This window comes from Zea mays, chromosome 9 (assembly GCF_902167145.1).
Source record: "Zea mays cultivar B73 chromosome 9, Zm-B73-REFERENCE-NAM-5.0, whole genome shotgun sequence".
Classification (NCBI taxonomy): domain Eukaryota; kingdom Viridiplantae; phylum Streptophyta; class Magnoliopsida; order Poales; family Poaceae; genus Zea; species Zea mays.
In genome coordinates this window covers 107,030,591-107,052,349 of record NC_050104.1, presented here as the reverse complement: position 1 = coordinate 107,052,349, position 21,759 = coordinate 107,030,591, and the positions used below count along the sequence as shown (strand labels likewise).

At 53.3% G+C, this 21,759-nt stretch overlaps 2 protein-coding genes across 2 annotated transcripts; both read right to left on the bottom strand.

Annotated features, from left to right (window-relative positions):
* Positions 1-836: 836 nt before the first annotated feature.
* On the bottom strand, positions 837-1,569 carry LOC100277458 (uncharacterized). The gene has a single exon (XM_008661620.3). The coding sequence runs from the start codon at positions 1,386-1,388 to the stop codon at positions 1,131-1,133; it is 258 nt and encodes an 85-aa protein (XP_008659842.1). The 5' UTR covers positions 1,389-1,569; the 3' UTR covers positions 837-1,130.
* Positions 1,570-2,354: 785 nt separating this feature from the next.
* Positions 2,355-5,299, bottom strand: LOC103638806 (probable beta-D-xylosidase 2). Its single transcript, XM_008661619.3, has 4 exons — positions 4,726-5,299; positions 3,701-4,655; positions 3,279-3,623; positions 2,355-3,182 (listed from the first exon to the last, which is right to left on the bottom strand). Exons 1-4 carry the CDS (start codon positions 5,242-5,244, stop codon positions 2,557-2,559), a joined length of 2,445 nt encoding a protein of 814 aa, XP_008659841.1. The 5' UTR covers positions 5,245-5,299; the 3' UTR covers positions 2,355-2,556.
* Between the last annotated feature and the right edge of the window lie 16,460 nt (positions 5,300-21,759).

Below are 21,759 nucleotides of genomic sequence, written 5' to 3'. Positions count from 1 at the left end.
CGCAATCTGAATTTATTATTTACAAATTAATATTGCGAGGGGCTACTGTTGGGGGCCTTCGTCCTCCGAAGGTCCTCAAAAACATGATTTGACAATGTTTTCCAAGTGAATTATATGAACAGGTATTTTCGGATTCAGAATTATGGATATGGAGCACGACCAGGACGAAGGCTGAACCAGACGAAGGTCGGGGGCAGCCGAAGCTGTACGCAGGGAAGCTTCGGCGCGATGGCACAAGGGGGAACCGACCTTAAGATGAAAAGACTTCGGGGTCCTCAATAGATCTCCATAAACCGTTAACAAATGTAATGGACATGGATGTAATTTTACGTGGGCTGCGTCCCGCGTCTATAAATAGATGAACAGTACTCCCGTACTGTTCACGCTGATTTGTCATTTTGCTTTTGGCGTCACGCTCGTACTTTCCACCTTCTCTCAGGATCGAAGGTACATTTGTAATTTGGGATCATTTCTGTTTTTCCATGTTAATAAAATAGAAATGATTCCTTGATGATGCTTATATCATATTTCATGCTTTATGTGAGTCCTTCGTCATTACTTGTTATGTTTACGAAGGTATGTCTCTCATAACTTTCGTCCGAGACTCATTATTTCCCAAAGGGATATAATGCTCTGAAGGACGAAGGACCCTAACACTTAACACTTTTTATGTTGCCTTGTTCTTAATTCTTAGAATTTGAGAACAAGTCTCCAACAGGGAGGTTTTCTAATTGGAAGAATCTAAAAAACTAATTTTATAGTTAAGAAAGATAAATCCATGCTATAGTTAGGGAAAGTCGAATGGACTTGGGTAAAAGATGGAGAGGAGGACACAATGTGCATTTCAAACAAATGGAAAACCAAATCATATATTTCATCGCATGATTACAGAACGACTTGACACAAATAGATAAATTAAATCACGTCTATGTAATTAACACAACCCGTCACCATGCATATATATTCATATCAGATCACATCAATAATAATATATGGAAACAGCGGTGCAGGTGACGTCTTCCAAGTCGACCACCGCAGCAACAGTCACCAAGAACGAGCGAGGCAACTGCAATGGCAACGGTGGACGGATCCATCGTCGTCCATGCGCGCGTACGTAAGCACGCACACGCTTAGTGGAGGTAGTAGGCGAGGAGGGAGAAGAGGAGCGCGGCGGGCGCGGCGGCGAGGGCGGGCGCGCCGCTGCTGGCGGAGGGCCCCGCGGCGGCGGCGCCAGCGGCAGCGCCAGCGCCAGCGCCAGCGGGAGCCTCGGCGGACGACTCGGAGGCAGTTGGGGCGCCCGCGGCGGCGGCCTCGGTGGAGGCCAGCACTGCGGTGGCCGAGGCGGCGATGACGACGAGGACGGCGAAGAGGATCCTCTTCATCTCCATCTCGCTCCTGCGGTGGCGGTGGTACGTCGGCGACGGATTGCCTTGGGGACGGGGTCGGTTGGCTTGTTCTCTCGGATGGCGGCGGTGAGAGTTTTATTAGTTTCTCTGGCTGGCTCTTATTGGAGGCTGCTGGTTCTCCTCTCGATTGCTTTCTGCTGCTTTGGAAGCGGCGAGGAGGGAGGGCTTTATAGCAACGGGAAGGATGGGTACGTGAGGACACGAGTGAAATCAGGGGCTAGCTAACCATGTATAGAATGCCATTAATTTAGGAGTAGCTGTTAATTGGGACGGATGAAATTCACGGATGAAACTAGTGGTTCACAACGAAAATCGCTGACCGGAGAGCCAGCCAAGCGTGCAATGCCGGCCGGGCTGCGCGAGCGATTGGGAGCCTTTTACACAGGCTAACCAGGTCCGAGCCCAGGCCCAACCGAGCTAGTGTTGCTTACATAGGCGTTGATGGTAATTGGCACTGCACAAACTGACAAAAAAAACTTATTGCACATATCGTTAATATAAGATATTTTTGCTGGTGAATCTTGGGCCGATTTGGTGCTCGTGTTCTGATTGTTTATAATTTGGGCTGGACCGCCGGTGGGCAACAGAACCGTGCCATGGTGTGTGACTCGTTTTGCTCATGAACCAGCTCGTTACAGGAGCCAAAAGTGAGGCACAAATACTTTATTCAGCCTACTACAAATTATTAGATTAAAAAATAAATTTGTTAATTCTTGGTTGGTTTGGTGACCGGAAAATTTGAGGAGATTTATGAAGAAGAAATTTCCTGTCTAATCAAATTTGAATACGAAAGAGATTTTTGACCCATGATCCCCTTAAATCTCTGATCACCAAATCATAAACTTATAGATTTAGAAATTAATCTGGAGTTGCTCCTGGAAAAAAAAGAGTACCCGAACACACAAGCCGCCGCCATCGTCGGCCGGCGTCGTCACGTCAATCAAAAGATTAACAAAAACTGCCTCTGCTAATTGTTGATTTTCAGTAGTACACTAGTGTTTTGAAAAACAATGGGCATCTTTATTTTATTTTCCGAAACTGAAAACAACTGATAATTCTGATTCAACTAATCCCATTTTTTCAGCTAGAGACGAAAACGGATCCTAACTAAATAACTCCTAAAACATGGGGACGAGAAACTAAGCATGAGCTAAACGGACAAATCGATCTTGACGGGGAACGACACCGACGACGACGAGTCGCCGTTCTCGACCAGCACCTTGCTGACGCCGGAGGGCACGACGGTGTACGCGGTCCTCTCCACGATGCCGAACGCCTTGCACACGTTGAGCGCGAAGGGCACGGTGGCGGTGCTCCTGGCCGCCACGAACACCCTGCGGAACGCCGCCACCTGCTTGATCGGCGCCTCGGCCACCTCGGGAGGCGGCGCTGTGTACACCAGCACGACGTGGGCGCCGCCGCGGCCGCCGGCGTTAGTCACGCTGACGTTGAAGCTGACGGTCTCGGTGCAGGCGTGGTCGGCGACGTTGACGGCCTGGCAGGCTGGGACGGTGGCCACGCTAGGCTTGTAGCTGAGACCCTTGCAGTGGCCTCCCGGGGCCGGGAGGCTGACGGAGACGCCGTCGGTGCTGGTCTCGTACTGGAACTTGGTGTAGCTGAGGCCGTAGCCGAAGGGGTACAGCACCTCCGGGCCATCGTAGAACTTGTAGGTCCTGCCAGGGTACCCCTTCTCCGGCACTGGTCGGAACTCCATGGACGTCATGGGGATCTGCTCGATGTACTTGTTCTTGAACCATGTCAGTGGCAGCCTTCCACCTGTTTTTCATTGATCAACAATAATAATAATAAAATAATTGTTGATAGTAATGCACAATAAAGAAGTGGTACGGCGGTGTTGCCCTTCTTTGCTACCTGGATTATATCTTCCAAAGATGACATCGGCAATGGCGTTGCCACCTTCGCCGCCAGGGTAGCCGGCCCAAAGGATGGCGCCGATCTTGGGGTGCTTCTGCGCGAAGGAGATGTCGATGCCTCCTCCAGACAGGATGACAAGGATGATCGGGGTCGGTGAGGCCTGGGCAAAGTGCAGGATCTCCTCGGTTTGGTTCTTGGGTAGGAGAAGGTCCTCCCTGTCGTTTCCCTCCCTCTCAATGTAAAGGTTTATGCCACCCAAGTAGATGGTCATCTTCGCCTTGTGCGAGATCTTCACGTCCCTGCTTATACCTTGGCGCGGCGTCACGTACCGGCATGGCGGTCCTGAATGCATATTGCCCATACGAGTGCATGAGTAACGATCCAGCGATACTTGGAAGTGATAGTGATACACTACTGACCTGTATAGTCGCCGTCCATGATCTTTTCAGGTGCCCGGGCGTGTGGTCCGTGCACGGCGACGGCAAGGGTCTTCTTCGGGTCCAGAGGAAGCAGGCCGTGGTCGTTCTTGAGGAGCACGATGCCCTGCCTCGCGCCGTCGAGGGCGAGGCTCTTGTGCTCGTCGGTGCATACGTCTGTCTCGTTGAGGGAGGCGTACCTTGGGATGTTGTCGAAGTAGCCGAGCCTCATGAGCGTCATGTACAGGTTGGTTAGCGCGTTGTCGATGTCGGACTCGCGCATCTTGCCCTGCGCGACGGCGGCCATGCCGTACTCGCTGAGGTAGTCTCTGAGCGGCCTGCCCTCCTCCTCGATCCAGCTCTCGGCGCAGTCGAGGTCCATCCCGGCCCTGAGCGAGACGGCGCTGGACTCGGCGGCGGTGAAGTTGAGCCAGGTGGCGTTGTCCGTCATGACGCGGACCGCGTCGCAGTCGGACACGATGTAGCCGTTGAGGTGCCACTCGCCGCGGACGGTCCCGGACAGGAGCCGCGCGTCGGCGCAGGCGGGGACGCCGTTCACGCGGTTGTAGGAGCACATGACGCTGCTGACGTCGCCCTCGCGGACGCACATCTCGAAGGGCCGGAGGAAGGTCTCGGCCATGTCGCGCTCCGAGACGCGCGCGTCGTACGTGAACCGCGTCTGGTTGTGCCAGTTGTCCACGTCGTACGCGGCGTGGTGCTTGCAGCAGGCGGAGGTCTTGATGGGGCGGGCGGACGGGTCGCCGGAGTAGTGGCCGGGGATGTCCTGCATGCCGCGGACGAAGTTCACGGCGTAACGGCCGGCCACGTACGGGTCCTCGCCGGGGGTCTCGAGAGCGCGGCCCCACCGCGGGTCGCGCACCACGTTGATGTTGGGGCTCCAGTACGTCAGCCCGCCCTTGCCAAGGTTGTACATGGCACGTGCCTCCGTCGAAACAGCCTGGATGCATCGTCGATCCATTACCACAACGAGAGATCGGTCTAATCGTCGAAATGTACATTATATATACCTGGCCAATGGAGTTCCAGAGCGTCTCGTTGAAGGAGGCGGCGCTGTTGATGACGTTGGCGAAGACGGTGGCGTTGTTGACGGTGGCGCGGCCGGAGTGGTTCCCGGGCTTGCTGTGGAGGTCGTCGAACAGCATCGTGGGGCCGGTGCTGGAGACGCCGTGCAGCGCCTCGGACCACCACTTGTAGGGCGGCAGGCCGACGCGGGGCGCGCCGTGGGATATGTCGCCGAGGTTGCCGACCTTCTCCTCCACCGTCATCCAGCCGATGAGGTCGCGCACACGGTCGGCGTACGGCAGCGACGCGTCGCAGTACGGGAACGCCGACATGTTGAGGCCCATCTCCGCGAACCGCTCCGCGTCGCACACCTTGGTGTACGCCTTGCCGAAGCTGGTCACGTTCACGGTGGTGGTGGCGGCGGTGGAGGGCAGGGTTCGCGAGCAGGCCACGGGGATGGGGCTGATGCTGCACAGCAGCAGCGCCGCGAGGGCGAGGAGGAGATGGGACGGGGACGGCGCCATAGTTGGATGACCTAGGCACTAGCTAGATGTGTGTGACTGTGTGTTGATGGTTCTGTGATGAGTTAGGAAGTCCACGCTAGTGGTAGCATATATAGAGGGAGGGATGAGATAGAGCTGACTGCTGGATGGATAGAGTCAGAGTAGGCTGGTAAGAGAAAAATGGGCGAGGTCGTCGCAACTGTTTCCTATTTGCTCGGAAAAAATTTCTACCCAGCGAATCTATCTCCTGTTTGTTGCCTTCCCCGTCAACTCGATCGGTACCAGCAACGTTATGGAACACACAGTTGCCCTTCTACGTACGTAAACTAATCCCATGCTGAACGCGCGGAGAGACGAAAACGGATCCTAACCAAATAACTCCTAAAACATCGCGACGAGAGACTAGCATGAGCTAAACGGAAAAATCGATCTTGACGGGGAACGACACCGACGACGACGAGTCGCCGTTCTCGACCAGCACCTTGCTGACGCCGGAGGGCACGACGGTGTACCGTGTACGCGGTCCTCTCCACGATACCGAACGCCTTGCACACGTTGAGCGCGAAGGGCACGGTGGCGGCGCTCTTGGCCGGCATGAACACCCGCATATTTTATATGTAGACCGGCTAGGTCTTATAGTGTGCGATAACTTTTATGAAACATTTTCATTTTTTTATCACAGCCTATACATATGACTAGGTGTGTGCCCCGTGCGTTGCTACGATATAATTGCTTTGTTTAAATTGATAATTGTTTAAACATGTTCTAAATCTTTATAATAATTTGTGCTCTATTTGAATTGTTGGTTGCGCTCAATCTCAATACTTTAGGGGTAGTCAGATGCATGTACATTGTTACAGTTTCTATATATTACACAGATAAACTTTGTTTTAATAAAATATAAAATATATGTATTCTGTTGGTTAGGTGGATATGAATGTAGAGTCAACAACAAAGACTTGAACCCCACTTATGCACAATTTTACCTTGTTTTTGTACAAAGTGGAAAAAGGAAGGGTGTGGAACTTTAGAAACTGGTGCTTTTATATACAGTAGAGAAGTAGAGATTTAGAATAATTAGATTAGATTTTCTTAAGTTGGACCAAATCCATTTACTTGAACATAGCCTTTATCTGATGAAAACACCTGCACAAGGATTTGAATGTGAGCAAATTCTTTGAAAACTGAACGTGCATAAAAAGATTGAGCACATAACCCCAATCGCTTTCAATTTATAATAGTTGCGTATTATCCACCAAGAATGTAGTAAAGCATGTTTTCGCTAATTGCAGAATACAACTATCTGACAAGCGCACTGTTGTGAGCAGTTCCTTAAGAAAACCCAATATCAAGCATAGTTTCTGCACAACAGAATAAACAGAAGCAGAAACTCTGCCACAGGAAAAGAAAATAGAACTCTATTAGTGCCCGACAGTGCCTCATTATAGACCAGAAACAATAAAATATTTGAAGTGCATTGATCATGTACCTGTTTGAAGATTTTCTCATGCTAAATTTAGTAGCAGTATGCCTCCTTTTGCTAACTTGTCCATTTTCCAAATCACCTTCATCGTCATCTCCTAGAAGCTCATGGTTACGCCTCATGCACCTCCATAAGTGCACATAGTACAATAGAAGTCATTTTATTCAACATAGACTATACCTTCATTGCATCATCATCATATGGAGCATCAGACCCCTTCTGATTTAGAGATGCATTGGACTGATGACGATGCAGGAGACAAAACGCAAATATTCAGTATCAAATAATTGATACTTATTAGTCTTGCAATTAGCCAAACCATACTTTCTGCAATTCTTAGCTTGCAGCAGTCCACATTGTGATCCACCATTCATTTTTTTGGGAAAGCCATATCAGATTGGAGCACATATGCATAACCAAAAAATACACGGTAAAAAATATTTTTGGAAAGGCCAATCGGAGCACATATACGTAAGTAATCAACCAATATGTCTTTCAAAAAAGTAATCAACCAATATCTAGATCATAGAAAATTAGGGTTACAGTTTTTCGGATCTTGCAAAGAAGAAGAGAATGGGACGAAAAAAATTCTCACAAGTCACCAGGGTTTCCGTTGCCGTCGGTCGGGAGAGGACGGTGCGGGGCGCGGCCTGGGGCATGTTGGCGGCGGTGCGGCTGCCCGCCGAAGTTACGACGCGACCGCATGGGCTAGGACCGCGCGTGGGGACCGAGAGCACAAGCATGGACAGCAGGGGCCGAGGAGTGCGCCAGCGGACAGGCTACGCCAGGGATCGCGCCGTTGCGGGGGCTGGTGTTTGTCGGCTGGGGAGCGAGGAGTTTCCGTTGTCGCTACGTGGACCAGGTTTTTAACTGCCACTTGTTTGGCTTATCAGAACTCCAAAGCCACTTGCTTGCAACGACGGATTGCTCGGGGTCGCGCGCAAACGGATTGCGGCGGGTGGGCGCAGGGAGGGAGGCGCGGTTGTTTGCGGCAGTCGCGGCATGTGCGGGTGCAGGTACGGCTTGCTCGGGGCCGCGACGAACGGATTGCGGCGGGGTTTGTGGTGGCCGAAGGGAGGCGGGGGCAGTCTACAGTAGAGACTTAAGAGCGCGGAGCAAGTGTCGGTGAAGATGGCGGCACTGAGGCCGACATAGCCCTTGAGCAAGCCGGAGACGGGGCCCCTGCTCCGGTGGAAGTTGCGGATGAAGGTGACGAGCACAGCGGTGTTCATCCACGTGGTGTTGTTCCCGCCGAGGCAGAGGAAGACGCACATCTGCCAGTAGGGGAGCAGCGCGACGGCCCCGGACACGACCATCCACTGCGCGCCGTAGCCGAGGAGGATTCGCGCGGAGGGATTCGCCGCGTGTGGAGGCGGCTGCTGGCGGTCTTGCGGCCGGTTCGCGCGGGGGATTCGCCGTGGGCGTTGCGGGTTGCAGGAGGGGATTCGCGGCGGGCGGGCGGTCGTGCGGCGGGATTCGCGGCGGGCGTGGGCGGAGGCGGTTGCTGGCGGTCGTGCTGGCTGCTCGAGGCGGGGGCAGTCTACACTATCCCCTTAATAGTTAGTAGAGATATACACAGATTTCACTTAGATAACCAGAAAATAAGCAAAATGCACGTCTAAGGAGTTCCATCTTGATATGCAACTCTAGTCAGTTCAGCACCCATATTTATGCCAAAGTCACAATAATGCATCCCATGATATGAGAGGCAGCTTCAGCAAGTGTCTATTTTAATTTGAAGGTAAGCAAAATTTAAAGTTTTAAAAGGTAAGGATCTAGGTAATGATAAAAAAACATCATGCAATAATCATGAGAGCTAGCGGTTTGGTACCAGGTCTTGCAATTAAGCCATATGTTGAATAGTTTAGCTGTCTAAAAAGCTAAACCGCTATAGGGTCATCCTCCAAGCAGGGATGCCAGTGCCACACGGAGATATCTCCTCTCTAGCTCGTGGTATGGTGCTCTAAAAAGGTTGGATAAAAGACATTACAGAAGGATTCAATAGTCTGGTCCAATTGGTTGCTTGGGAGTTGTGTAAAGCACCAGAACATTGTGCCTTCAATAATGCAATTCTGCATCTCCAGAGCCCAGAACCAAAAAATGTGTTGCAAGATGTGTTTAATGAAAGATCACTGGTGTACAGCAGATAGCAGGGGCAAGGAATGAAGGGAACTACAGTCATTTCTGCTGCCAGAATAGGTTTTAGGTTGTTGGGACTTCGTCTTCCTCAGTTGGTTAGTGGCACATGTTGTAATCATAAGGCAGTTAGGGCCTATATGCTAACAACCTTCCTCTATTAACTAAATGATACACAACTATGTTGTGTGTTCGAGAAAAATAAAGAGATTGAAAATTTTAAGGGACTAAATCACATTATATCTCGATTGAGACCTGATGATAATTAGCTAATTACCAATAACTAAGTGTACCTGTTCTAAAAATAATGAGTACCTTCACTGAATTAATCTCATGTATCTATCCTTCAGTAGATTCAATATCTAAAGATTGGATACAAGCTTCTGCCACCACAAGTCTGCTAACTTCCCCCACAAGCTTGTCGCCTAGTAGGTATGAGGTATTAGAAGAAGCAAAAATCTTATCAAAACAAAAGTGTCATCATAAAATGCAGGTGAACAAAAGAAATAACCTTTGCCTATGACTACTGCTCGTCGCTCCCCAGCTATAGCTTTAAGAAGTGTATTAAGATCATATGAAGTGTAGGGTCCATCTGTCAATCTTCCCGGCTTGCAAACAGCATGAATCATGTCAGAATAATATATCTATGATCCCACCAAAAAACTTTTCTATGTACAAACCTGAATACCTGATAATCGTGAATGGTATTCCTGAATTGCGAACAAAGTCTTCTCCCATCTTCTTGTACTTGAACACACCAAACAGATTCATGATGCTGAAAAATACATAGCATGATTGCTCAAGGACCAAGGTTAAAGTTATGGAACATAAAACTGAGTGGTAATACAAATACCAACGTGAAAGGCAAAGATACTGCCTGACAGGAAGTTGGTTGTGAAAATTGGCTAATATACGCTGTTTATAAAACAAAGATTTACATGTAAAACATGTCTTGCATATTGTTTTAGAAGGGTAACCTTTAGCATTACTATCATACTATGATGTCGTGAAGTTCAGCTGTAAATACCCTCTTCAGAATCATAAGGTATTATACCTCCATGGTATCTCATTGTATTTTGTAACACCAATAGATGACACAAGAACCAGTCTCTTGATTGTCTGTGGCAAGGCACTTACAAGATTTATGATGCCATCCCAATCTGTCACAAAAATATGTGTGATCAGTGAACTAAGACACTTTCTCACCCATAACTGTTATTGTTAGCTTGTGTAGGTGATAAACATGGATATCTATGGCTACTGATATGCATCGACTTAAAATGACTAAGCAGGTTTATTTTGGATTTTTTCTTCTTCTTATATAATGATGCGCAGCTCTCCTACGCGTTCAAGAAAAAAATGACTAAGCATACAGGTGTGCATGATTTGACCAGAAGAGTGTACATAATGAACGCATAAATAGATGTTTAGAGCTCAAACCAATAAATAACTTGTCGGTACCCTGAAACAGGGGTACCCCTTACTACAGTATGAAGGCGCGGAGTCCATGCAGCTATCTCTAGTCGTGTGGCAAACAGCGCCCGACCCCATCACGCGGACGGCTCCGGGGGGGCCACGTGGCCAGAGAAGACGACATCCTTCAAGATATCAGTAGTGGGTCCGGACCCCCATGGGAAAGTGCTGGACCCCTGTACGTACGGACCGGACCTCCGGGTAAGGTCCAGAACCTCCACGGGCGTGCTCGGACCCCTGAGACGGGTCCCGGACCCCCCTGTGCAGGGTCCGGGACACTCACAGCAAGGTCCCGGGATACCGGGACAAAGAATACCCAGGCCTTGATCAAGGTTAGGAGGGGGTCCGGAGCCGACACGTGTCCAGACCATAGTGCATACGCTTCCGCTCCCCGCTCAGGCGGAGACCTGATGCTGCCGCATGGATGACTGCCCATGACGTAAGCCAACGGGCGGAGCCTGACGTGAGGCTTCTGGGCCGTGCGTCCTCTGCATTAATTGCGGATAAGCCGCGCCACCTGTCCACTCCACTGGCAGGCGATGTGCCGCCTCGGCATTTAATGATCCCTGTCCACTCCACTGGAAGGCGATGTGCTGCCTCAGCATTAAATAAGCCCTGTCCACTCTACTGACGGGCGACGACTAGGCCATCCTGCAGGCGGCGTGCCTGTCCATTCCGGTGGCAGGCAGTACGCCCATGCTGCGGCATAAGCTGTGCTCATCATCACTCATACGTTGCCATGGAAGCTTCCAATGCACGCCAATGCTACGCAGACCGCGGATATCAGGGCGCAAGGAGATTGCACTGGCGACCAACATTAGTTGCTCCAAGTATTACATCCGTTATGTTCCTGGGCCTGCATGTCGGGGCTCCACATCCTTGTACATGCCCCCTTGAGCTATAAAAGGGGAGGCACACAACGTTACAAGGCAGACACACTTAGACTCTTAGACTCACAAGTACATACAAGCTCTCAAGCTCAATACATCACATAGTGGAGTAGGGTATTACGCTCCGGCGGCCCGAACCACTCTAAATCCTTGTGTGTTCTTGTGTTCTTCCCGTTTCCACCTAACAGGCAAAACGCTTAGGCCCCTCCTCATCTTAGGATTTAGGGCGGGTGCATTCTGCCACCCGGCCGGAGATTTCCTCTCTGACATTTGGTGCACCAGGTAGGGGGGCTAGGCTTTAGGTTTTTGCTTGTTCTCTGGCTCGACGCCATGGTTCACATCGTCGGGCACCAAGATTTCTTTCCCGAGGATTTCATGGTGGAGGAGGCGGCAGCCTCTTCCACACCGCGGACCACAAACCTCCCGGCGCCTAGTGCAGCCGCCGCTGTGCACTCTGCGCGGCAGCACACTCCCGCGCAGACATCCAGGGCGTCTAGAGCTGCGCCTAGGGCGCTGTCCGCGGCCAGAGAGTTGCTGCGCCACCCTCCTAACTCCACGGCCTCACCGGGGGCCATGAAGCAGTGGAGGGACGACGTTGACCGCCTGCTAAGCATGGCGCACTCTGGCTCAACCAGGCCAAGGCCTCGATCATCCTGGTGCCAACATGAGGCGTCGGCATCAGTGCGCTCTCCCTTGGTGAGGGCCGCGTCGACTAAGGAGCTGCGGGCGGAGCTCAACCGCAAGCGTGCGGGCGAGGATGCCCGTGTCTCTCTGGAGAGGGTGCGTGAGCGCCGACAAAATGTCGAGGGTCGCAACCTCGACTATGACCTCGCTGCGGTTGCACCGCAAACCCCAACGGGCGCCCGGATCCAGACAGGTGTCCCATTGGCTGGCGTGGGCTGCGCCGCACTGGCGGATTATCTCCGCGCGGCGACCTGGCCACCCAAGTTCCGGCCACACCTGCCTGAGAAGTACAACGGTATGACAAATCCGTCGGAATTCTTGCAGGTTTATGTCACCGCCATTACGGCAGCCGGTGGAGACACCACCGTAATGGCGACATACTTCCATGTTGCCTTGTCTGGGCCGGCCCGGACTTGGCTCATGAACCTTGCCCCAGGATTGATCTACTCCTAGGAAGAGCTCTACGCGAGGTTCGCAGCGAACTTCGCCAGCGCTTATCAGCAGCATGGCGTGGAGGCCCATCTCCACGCAGTGAGGCAGGAGCCTGGAGAAACTCTCCGGGCGTTTATCTCTCGCTTCACCAAGGTACGAGGCACTATTCCTCGTATTTTAGATGCTTCCATCATCACTGCTTTCCGCCAGGGAGTGCGTGATGAAAAGATGTTGGAGAAGTTAGCCACGCACGACGTGGAAACTGTCACCACACTCTTCGCTCTGGCTGACAAGTGTGCTAGGGCTGCCGAGGGCCGTACATGGCACTCGGCACCACAGGCCGGGGTAACCTAGACGGGTGGCTCGGGTGCCGTCTGAAAGGGAAATAGGCTTACACCTTTTCCTAAATGATTTTGGAGGTTGAATTGCCCAACACAAATAATTGGACTAACTAGTTTTCTCTAGATTATAAGTTCTACAGGTGCCAAAGGTTCAACACAAATCAATAAAAAGGTCCAAGAAAGGGTTCAAATAAAAAGAGCAAAAGATAACCGAAGGCTGCCCTAGTCTGGCACACCGGACTGTCCGGTGTGCCACCGGACAGTGTCCGGTGCACCAGGGAGATCAACTCCAAACTTGCTATCTTCGAGAATTCTGGGAGCCACTCCGCTATAATTCATCGGACTGTCCGGTGTGCCAAGCGGAGCAACGGCTACATGCACCAACGATCGTTTGCAACGGCTACAGTGAACAGTGCTGACTGCGCGCGCAGAGTCAGAGCAGGCGCCAGAAGGTGCACCGGACTGTCCAGTGGCCTACATGTCAGAAGCTCCAACGGTCGAACCCTAACGGTTGGGTGACGTGGCTGGCGCACCGGACTGTCCGGTGCGCCACACGACAGCAGCCTTCCACAACGACCATTTTGGTGGTTGGGGCTATAAATACCCCCCAATCACCACACTTCAATGCATCCAAGTTTTCAGCCATCAAACCTCATACAAGAGCTCTAGAGTTCATTCCAAGACACAAACAAAGAGATCAAATCCTCTCCCAAGTCCAGAATCACTCCAAACAAATTAGTAACTAGAGAGAGAGACTTTTGTGTTCTTTTGAGCTCTTGCACTTGGATCGCTTTTCTTCTTCCTCTATTCTTGTTTCCAACTCACTTGTAATCAAAGCAAGAGACACCAAGTTGTGGTGGTCCTTGTAGTGGACTAAGTGTCCCATTTGATTAAAGAGAAAGGCTCACTCGGTCTAAGTGACCGTTTGAGAGAGGGAAAGGGTTGAAAGAGACCCGGTCTTTATGACCACCTCAACGGGGAGTATGTTTGCAAGAACCGAACCTCGGTAAAACAAATCACCGTGTCATTCGCCTTATTCGCTTGTGATTTGCTTTGCCCTCTCTTTCGGACTCAACTTTATTTCTAACGCTAACCCCGGCTTGTAGTTGTGCTTAAACTTTATAAATATCAGATTTGCCTATTCACCCCCCTCTAGGTGACTTTTGTCGTCTCCCAATACGGCAAAAAGAAGAAAAAGAAGAACCGCGGCCACGAGAAGCCGCAGACTGCTGCTTCGATCGTCGCAGCGGCGGCTGGGGGCCAGAGCGAGCGCAACAAGCGCCCCCGGCCGCAGTGTGGAAACAGCGGCACATGCCTTGTGCACCCCAACAGTCGCCACATCGCCTCAGAGTGCCACGAGATAATCAAGCTCGTGAAGCGCATCAGCGAGCGGCGCGAGCAATCCTCCAAGGATGGCTCCCCACCCCATCACCGGCCAGGCAAGGAGAGGGTTGACGACGGCGAAGTAGCCGCGGGGGAACGAGAGCTCGGGTACTAGTCACCCGAGGGGGACCTCAAGGACATCTTCACTAGAGACTCCAACTCTGGTGACGACGACGACCGCCTCAAGAAGCTGTACGTGATGTACGACTGGATCTAGGAGCTCACCTCCCGCAGGAACGTCAAGTCCCTGTGTCGAGAGGTCCTTTCGGCGGTCCCAGGGGTCCCGAAGGCTGCTCCACATCAGCGGTGGAGGAGCACCACTATCTCGTTCGGGGCATCCGACTGCCCCGAAAACATGGCAGGGGCCAGTGTACTACCGCTCATCACCGCTCCTATCATCACCAACATGCGGCTGCACCATGTTCTGATTGATGGAGGGGCCGGCCTCAACGTCATCAGTCATGCTGCATTCAAGCAGTTGTAGATCATAGGGTCTCGGCTGGGACCCTCTCGCCCATTCTCCGGAGTGGGCCCACAACCGGTGTATCCCCTTGGGAGCATCACACTCCCGGTTACATTCGGGACCGAGGAGAACTTCCACACGGAGAACGTGGTGTTCGACGTCGCGGAAGTTAACCTCCCCTTCAACGCCATCATCGGTAGGTTGGCCCTGTACCGGTTCATGGCCATTGCCCATTATGGGTATTTGGTCCTCAAGATGCCATCTCCGACCGGGGTCCTCACCGTGCAGGGCGACCGTGCCGCTGCGCTTGCGGCTGTGGAAAAGCTGCACGCCCTAGCGGCAGAAGCTGCTCGCCTAGACGACGGAGGGAGGAACCCCTCGACCTCTGGTACCAAGGCACCTATCAAGGTGCTAAAGGTGCAGCCATCTGGAGCAGACAACGTCCCCGTCAAGGACGTCCAACTCAGCGCAGGTTCCTCCCAAACCACTCGCATTGCGGGTGATCTGGAGGAAAAATAGGAACTCGCGCTAGTCGCCTTCCACCAGGCAAATGCTGATGTGTTCGCATGGGAGCCATCACAGATGCCTAGGATCCCCAGGGAGGTGATCGAGCACCATCTGAAGATCAACCCTGACGCCAGGCCAGTGAGTCAGAAGCCTCACAGACAGTCCGTCGAGCGGCAGGACTTCATCCGAAAGGAGGTCCAGAAGCTGCTAGATGCCAGCTTTATCGAAGAGGTCCATCACCCAGTGTGGCTGGCCAACCCAGTCATCGTCCCCAAGGCAAATGGGAAGCTTCAGATGTGCATCGACTACACCAGCCTCAACAAGGCTTGTCCCAAAGACCCGTATCCACTTCCGTGGATAGATCAAATCGTGGATTCCACCTCCAGGTGTGACCTTTTGTCTTTCTTAGATGCTTACTCCGGTTTCCATCAAATCCAGATGTGTAGGGAAGATAGAAAGCATACCGCTTTTGTAACAGTGGATGGGCTTTACTGTTATGTCATGATGCCCTATGGTCTGAAAAACGCCTTGCCAACATTTGTGCGGGCGATGAGTAAGACTTTTGGGGACCTGATCAGGGACAAGGTGGAAGTATATGTAGATGACATCGTAGTCAAGACCAAGAGAGGGTCGACCCTAGTGGAAGACTTGACCCTGGTTTTCGACAGGCTGCGGGCAACTCGCACAAAGTTGAACCCGAACAAGTGCGTCTTTGGTGTCTCCGCAGGGAAGTTGCCGGGGTTCCTAGTTTCGTACCGAGGCATTGAGGCAAACCCGGAGAAAATCAAGGCGATTGAAGCAATGCGGCCCCCAGCCCGTATCAAGGACGTCCAGAAGCTTGCAGGGCCATTAGCCGCCCTTAGCCGCTTCATTTCAAGGCTGGCTGAGAGGGCACTGCCCTTCTTCAAGCTGTTATAGAAGTCTGGTCCATTCTCTTGGACCGAAGAGGTAGAACAAGCCTTCCAAGAGTTGAAACAGCACCTGGTGTCCCTACCAATACTGGTAGCCCAGAGCCTGGGGAGACGCTGTATTTATACATTGTGGTGGCTGTAGAAGTGGTGAGCATGGTGCTAGTCGTCGAGAGGACGACACAAGAAGACCAGGAATCTGAGGGCTCGGGACCGGCTATAGGGGTTCGGACCATTCAGAAGCCGGTATACTACGTCAGCGAGGTCCTCCACGAGGCAAAGACCAGGTATCTTGAGACGCATAAGCTTCTCTATGCTGTGCTTGTTGCATCCAGGAAGCTGCGCCACTATTTCTAGGCACACAGGGTCGTGGTGGTGACCTCCTTTCCATTAAGGGCCATCCTCCACAACTCTAACGCCATAGGCAACATCGCCAAGTGGGCAGTGGAGCTCGCTGAGTTCCAACTGGACTTCCAGCCTCGCCACGCCATCAAGAGCCAGGTCCTGGCTGACTTCATCGTGGAGTGGACGCCTCCCCCGAGTGCTCCTGGGGGTCCGAATCCCGACTCGGGCCCCACATCTGCAGAGCCCAGGGGTCCGGTCGTCACCGAGCCCCACTGGACACTCTTCTTCGACGGATTTGCCCGTCAGCAAGTTGGCGGAGCTGGAGTGGTCCTCATCGACCCAAGTGGAGATCAAGTGAAGTACATGGTGCACCTTGAGTTCAAGGCCACCAACAACATGGTGGAGTATGAAGCACTGATCTTCGGCTTGTCGGCGGCCCTATCCCTAGGGATCCGCCAGCTTCTAGTGAAGGGGGACTCCCAGCTGATCATCAAGCAAGTCCGCGGGGAGTGTAGCTGCAACGAGCCCAGGCTCGCAGCGTACCTACTTCACGTGAGGAAGTTGGAAAAGGACTTCACTGCCCTGGAACTGCAACACGTTCCTCGGGCTGACAACTCGGTGGCAGATGACCTCTTAGTGAGGGCATCAACTTGGGCACCCATGCCCGAGGGCGTCTTCGAAAGACGGCTGCTGAGACCCACCGCCCAGCCGGCCGAGCTGGGTGAAGGGGGCGAGACTAGCACCTCGAAGCTAGCAGCCCCGGTGGCGTCCCATTTACAGAACCCACCAAAGGTTGTGTGTGCTATAGGAAATCCTGCCAGTCCCTTAATGCCACAGTCAATATCTCAGAGTGGTCCCGATGCATGGATCTCCATGATCCAGGACTACCTGAAGGAAAATTTCCTTCCTGAAGACCATGTGTCCGCAGAGCGCATAGTGCGGTTGGCTAAACGCTACGCGATGGTAGAAGGGGATCTCTACCGCCATGGCGCCAACGACATTCTCATGCGGTGCATTACCCAGGAGGAGGGCCGTGAGTTGCTCACAGAGATCCATGGAGGAGAGTGCGAAAGTCATTCATCATCCCGCACACTGGTTGGTAAGGCCTTCCGGCGTGGCTTTTACTGGCCAACCGCTCCCCAGGATGCAACTAAGATGGTAAAGTCCTGCAAGGCGTGCCAGTTCCTTGCAAAGCAGATACACACACCAGCTCGGGCTCTACAGATGATTCCACCCTCTTGGCCATTCGCCGTATGGGGGTGGGATATCCTGGGACCATTCCCCAAGGCCGTCGGTGGGTACAGGTTCCTCTTCGTCGCCATCGACAAGTTCACAAAGTGGCCAGAGGCCACCCCTGTGGTTAACATCACCCAGGGTGCTGCTGTCGCTTTCCTCAAATCGATCGTCTGTAGATTTGGGGTCCCAAGCCGTATCATTACGGACAATGGGACCCAGTTTACAAGTCGGATCTTCCAGGAGTATTGCGAGGGCATCGGCACCCAGCTCTGCTTTGTGTTCGTGGCTCATCCAAGGAGCAATGGCCAAGTGGAGAGGGCAAACACATAAATCCTTAGGGGCCTCGAGACGCGCACCTACGGCTTCTTGAAAAAACATGGTGCAAATTGGGTCAGCGAGCTTCCGTCAGTGCTATGGGGGAACCGGACCACACCCAGCCGAGCTACCGGGGAGACCCCGTTCTTCCTGGTCTACGGCTTCTTGAAAAAACATGGTGCAAATTGGGTTAGAGAGCTTCCGTTAGTGCTATGGGGGAACCGGATCACACCTAGCCGAGCTACCGGGGAGACCCCGTTCTTCCTGGTCTACGGGGCCAAAGCCTGCCTTCCCCTGGAAATCATTATGGGCTCCCCATGAGTCCAGGCTTTCGATGAGTCTATGCAGGAAAAGCTACGACGAGAGGACGTGGACTTCATCGACGAGCGCAGATGGCAAGCGACGATCCGAAATGCACGGTACAACCAAGCGTTCAGGCGCTACCACCAACGGTTTGTGCATAGTAGGTAGCTCCGGGTCGGAGACCTGGTCCTAAGGAGAGTACTGAACCGAGAAGGGCTCCACAAACTCTCCCCCAGCTGGGAAGGACCCTTCAAGGTGACGGAAATATGCAGACCCGGGTGTGTCCGCCTTGCCACAACTAAAGGAGAGCCTCTTCCCAATCCTTGGAACATAGAGCATCTCCGTAAGTTTTTCCCATAGAAACAAACCTAGGGATTCAGTTTTTTCCTTTGTAACTAAGTGGCACATATATGTACGCCAGCCCGGTGAGGTCCGCCCTTGTAAACCCGGTCTGTTGACCTGCACTCATGAATATCAAGTTATAAAGAAAAGATTCGCCCCTAGATTTGTTTTTATGGTAGTCTTATTTTGCTTCGGCTTACGAGCATCATTTTTTATCTAACCCACCCATACGGTCTCCCACCCTTGCTGGTATGATGACATCCGAATTGAGTAGCCAGGCTTGCAGTTTAGGACCCCTCTACGAAAGTAGGGGGGTCCGGCAGCCTGGGGGCCGGTTCTAGAGAATGGGTACTCGTCTCCTGGGGTGGTCCGGAGCTGTGTAGCCGCTTAGCTTGGTTCCGCACCCTAAGCCTGCACGCTCCACCACTCTGCGATGGGTATCCTAGTATTTGGAACTATAGCCCTGTGGGTTCGGGAACCTAGGATCCGGTTCTAGAGAATGGACGCACGTCTCCTGGGGTGGTCCGGAGCCGTGTAGCCGCTTAGCCTGGTCCTGTACCGTAAGCCTACACGCTCCACAACTCTACGATGGTTGTCCTAGTATCTGGAACTGTGATCCAGGGGGTCCGGACACACGGCTTGGCATCCCAGTCCAAATCCTATAGGTCCTGTTGCATGAATCAAAGGATGGCTGATACCAGACGATGGGTCTTGGTGGGTGTGCTACTAACACTTCCTAGCCGAAGCTGTGTGCAGGTCCAGGTCCCAGTCGAGGCTGCCTCCTGGGGGACGGGACACCAACTCTTTCTTATGTATGCTGGTATCTAGCCTCGACACGTCGAGCCTACATCCCAGAGGGGCCAGGTACTAGGAAAGGAGTTGATAAAACCACACACAGCAAGAACAAGCGTCATACATATAAGAGCTATTTAATTGATAGTTCCCAAAAGTATATTACAAAAACAAAGTTATTACATCTGCCTTCAAGTGGGGCCCTAGCCTTATGTCTACAGGTATGACCTACTCGACATCAATAGGGTCGCGCTGGAAGCACGCGGCCACCATCTCCACGACATCTTGTACGACCTCCTGGGTGGCGTCTTCAGTATCAGCAGCCGGGCCAGCTGTTACCATTGGAGGCGGCACCGAAGCCATCAAAGCCAAAGAGATGGAGCCACAACTCAGCTCGCTCCCCACCCCATGGAGTTGGAGCTAGACCAGTTCATGGAGGTGCACCATGGGATGCTGGTGAAGCTCACGCGAAAGATGGAGCCGCAGCTCAGCTCACTTTCCGCCTCCGGAAGGTCGCTGCGCAACACCCTTCTGTCCGCATGCTGGAGGAAGAAGCGTCGCCCCCACGGACATCTCGCAGAGGTAGGCAATGATGACTGCCTGAAGGATGAAGCGGGGCGTGAAGTGCTGAGGTTGGAGGCCGAGCTCCTCCAGCATCAGCACGAAGAAAGACGAGATCGACAGCGCCAACCGGCGGGCAAGGCTGGAAACGAAGAGCACGAACTCCCCGGCGGCAAGATTGCCGAGGGGAGAGGCGCCGACACAGATCCTTCCGGCGAACGCCGGCGCACCCCATCCGAGTAGGTTGTGCACCAAGTTGAGTGCCACCTCGGACTGGAAGCACTCGGGAGGGTCTAGCAAGGCCATGGCAGCTACGGCGACAGAAGAGCGCGGAGAACTCGAGGGCGAAAGGGCGCAGCGAGTGATGAGAATGACTACTGCACTCGGGGGAATCCCTTTTTAAGAAAGACTCCCCCACTCATGCCCCGAGACGCTGCAGAAAATCTCGCCCGATGCGCACCAAGGCGACCCAGCCTCTGACACGGGGGCCCGGGCCCACGAGTCATACTCCTTGGGCGTCGGTCTCCGTATGCGAAGAAGGCGAACCGCCACGCAAGGAGTGAACCGCCATGCCTCTTCATCTCCACTGAAAGCAGCGGACCAGCCTCTGACACAGGGGCCCAGGCCCATGAGTCATCCTCCTTGGGCGTCAGTCTCCGTGTGCGAAGAAGGCAAACCGACACGAGAGGAGCAAGCTACCGCCCGCGGTAGTACGCCTCTTCACCTCCGCCAAAACCAACAACCCAGTCTCTAACACGGGGCCCGGGCCCATGAGTCATCCTCCCTGGGCGCCGGCGCCTGGGTGTAGAGAAGTCGAACCGCCGCTCACGCCAGTACCGCATCTCCTCGGGGCCATAGCAGAAGACAGAGAAGGTGAATTTTCAAAACCAATGCAGCGGTATCGAGGCACCCCACGCGTGGCCCAGCAAAACCATCAAGTGTGGAGGCCACGAGTCAGTCAGTCGCGGGGACAGGCGTGACAGTTGGTGTGACCGAAGGCGGACTGACAGTGATTACGTCAGGAAGCGCACGAAAGCAGCGCGCCAATCGCCAATCAAGCTTTGGCCCCACCTACAGGCTCGTATCCTCCCCTGAGGTGGGCCCAGGGGCCACTTTCAGTACCTTGAAACAGGGGTACCCCTTACTACAGTATGAAGGTGCGAAGTCCATGCGACTATCTCTAGTCGCGTGGCAAACAACGCCCGACCCCACCACGCGGACGGCTCCGGGGGCACCACATGGCCAGAGAAGATGACATCCTCCAAGATATCAGAAGTGGGTCCGGACCCCCATGGGAAAGTGCCAGACCCCTGTACGTATGAACCAGACCTCCGAGTAAGGTCCAGAACCTCCACGGGCGTGCCCGGACCCCTGGGACGGGTCCCGGACCCCCCTGTGCAGGGTCCGGGACACTCACAGCAAGGTCCCGGGATACCGGCACAAAGAATACCTAGGCCTTGATCAAGGTCAGGAGGGGGTCCGGAGCCGACATGTGTCCAGACCATACTACTTACGCTTCCGCTCCCCGCTCAGGCGGAGACCTGATGCTGCCGCGTGGACGACTTCCTATGACGTAAGCCAACGGGCGGAGCCTGGCGTGAGGCTTCTGGGCCGCGTGTCCTCTGCATTAATTGCGGATAAGCCGCGCCGCCTGTCCACTCCACTGGCAGGCGATGTGCCGCCTCGACATTTAATGAGCCCTGTCCACTCCACTGGCAGGCGATGTGTCGCCTCAGCATTAAATGAGCCCTGTCCACTCTACTGACGGGCGGCGACCAGGCCATCCTACAGGCGGCGTGCCTATCCATTCCGGTGGCAGGCAGTACGCCCGTGCTGCGGCATACGTTGTGCTCATCATCACTCGTACGTTTCCAGGGAAGCTTCTGCTGCACGCCAATATTACATCCGACCAGCATTAATTGCTGCAGACCGTGGATATTAG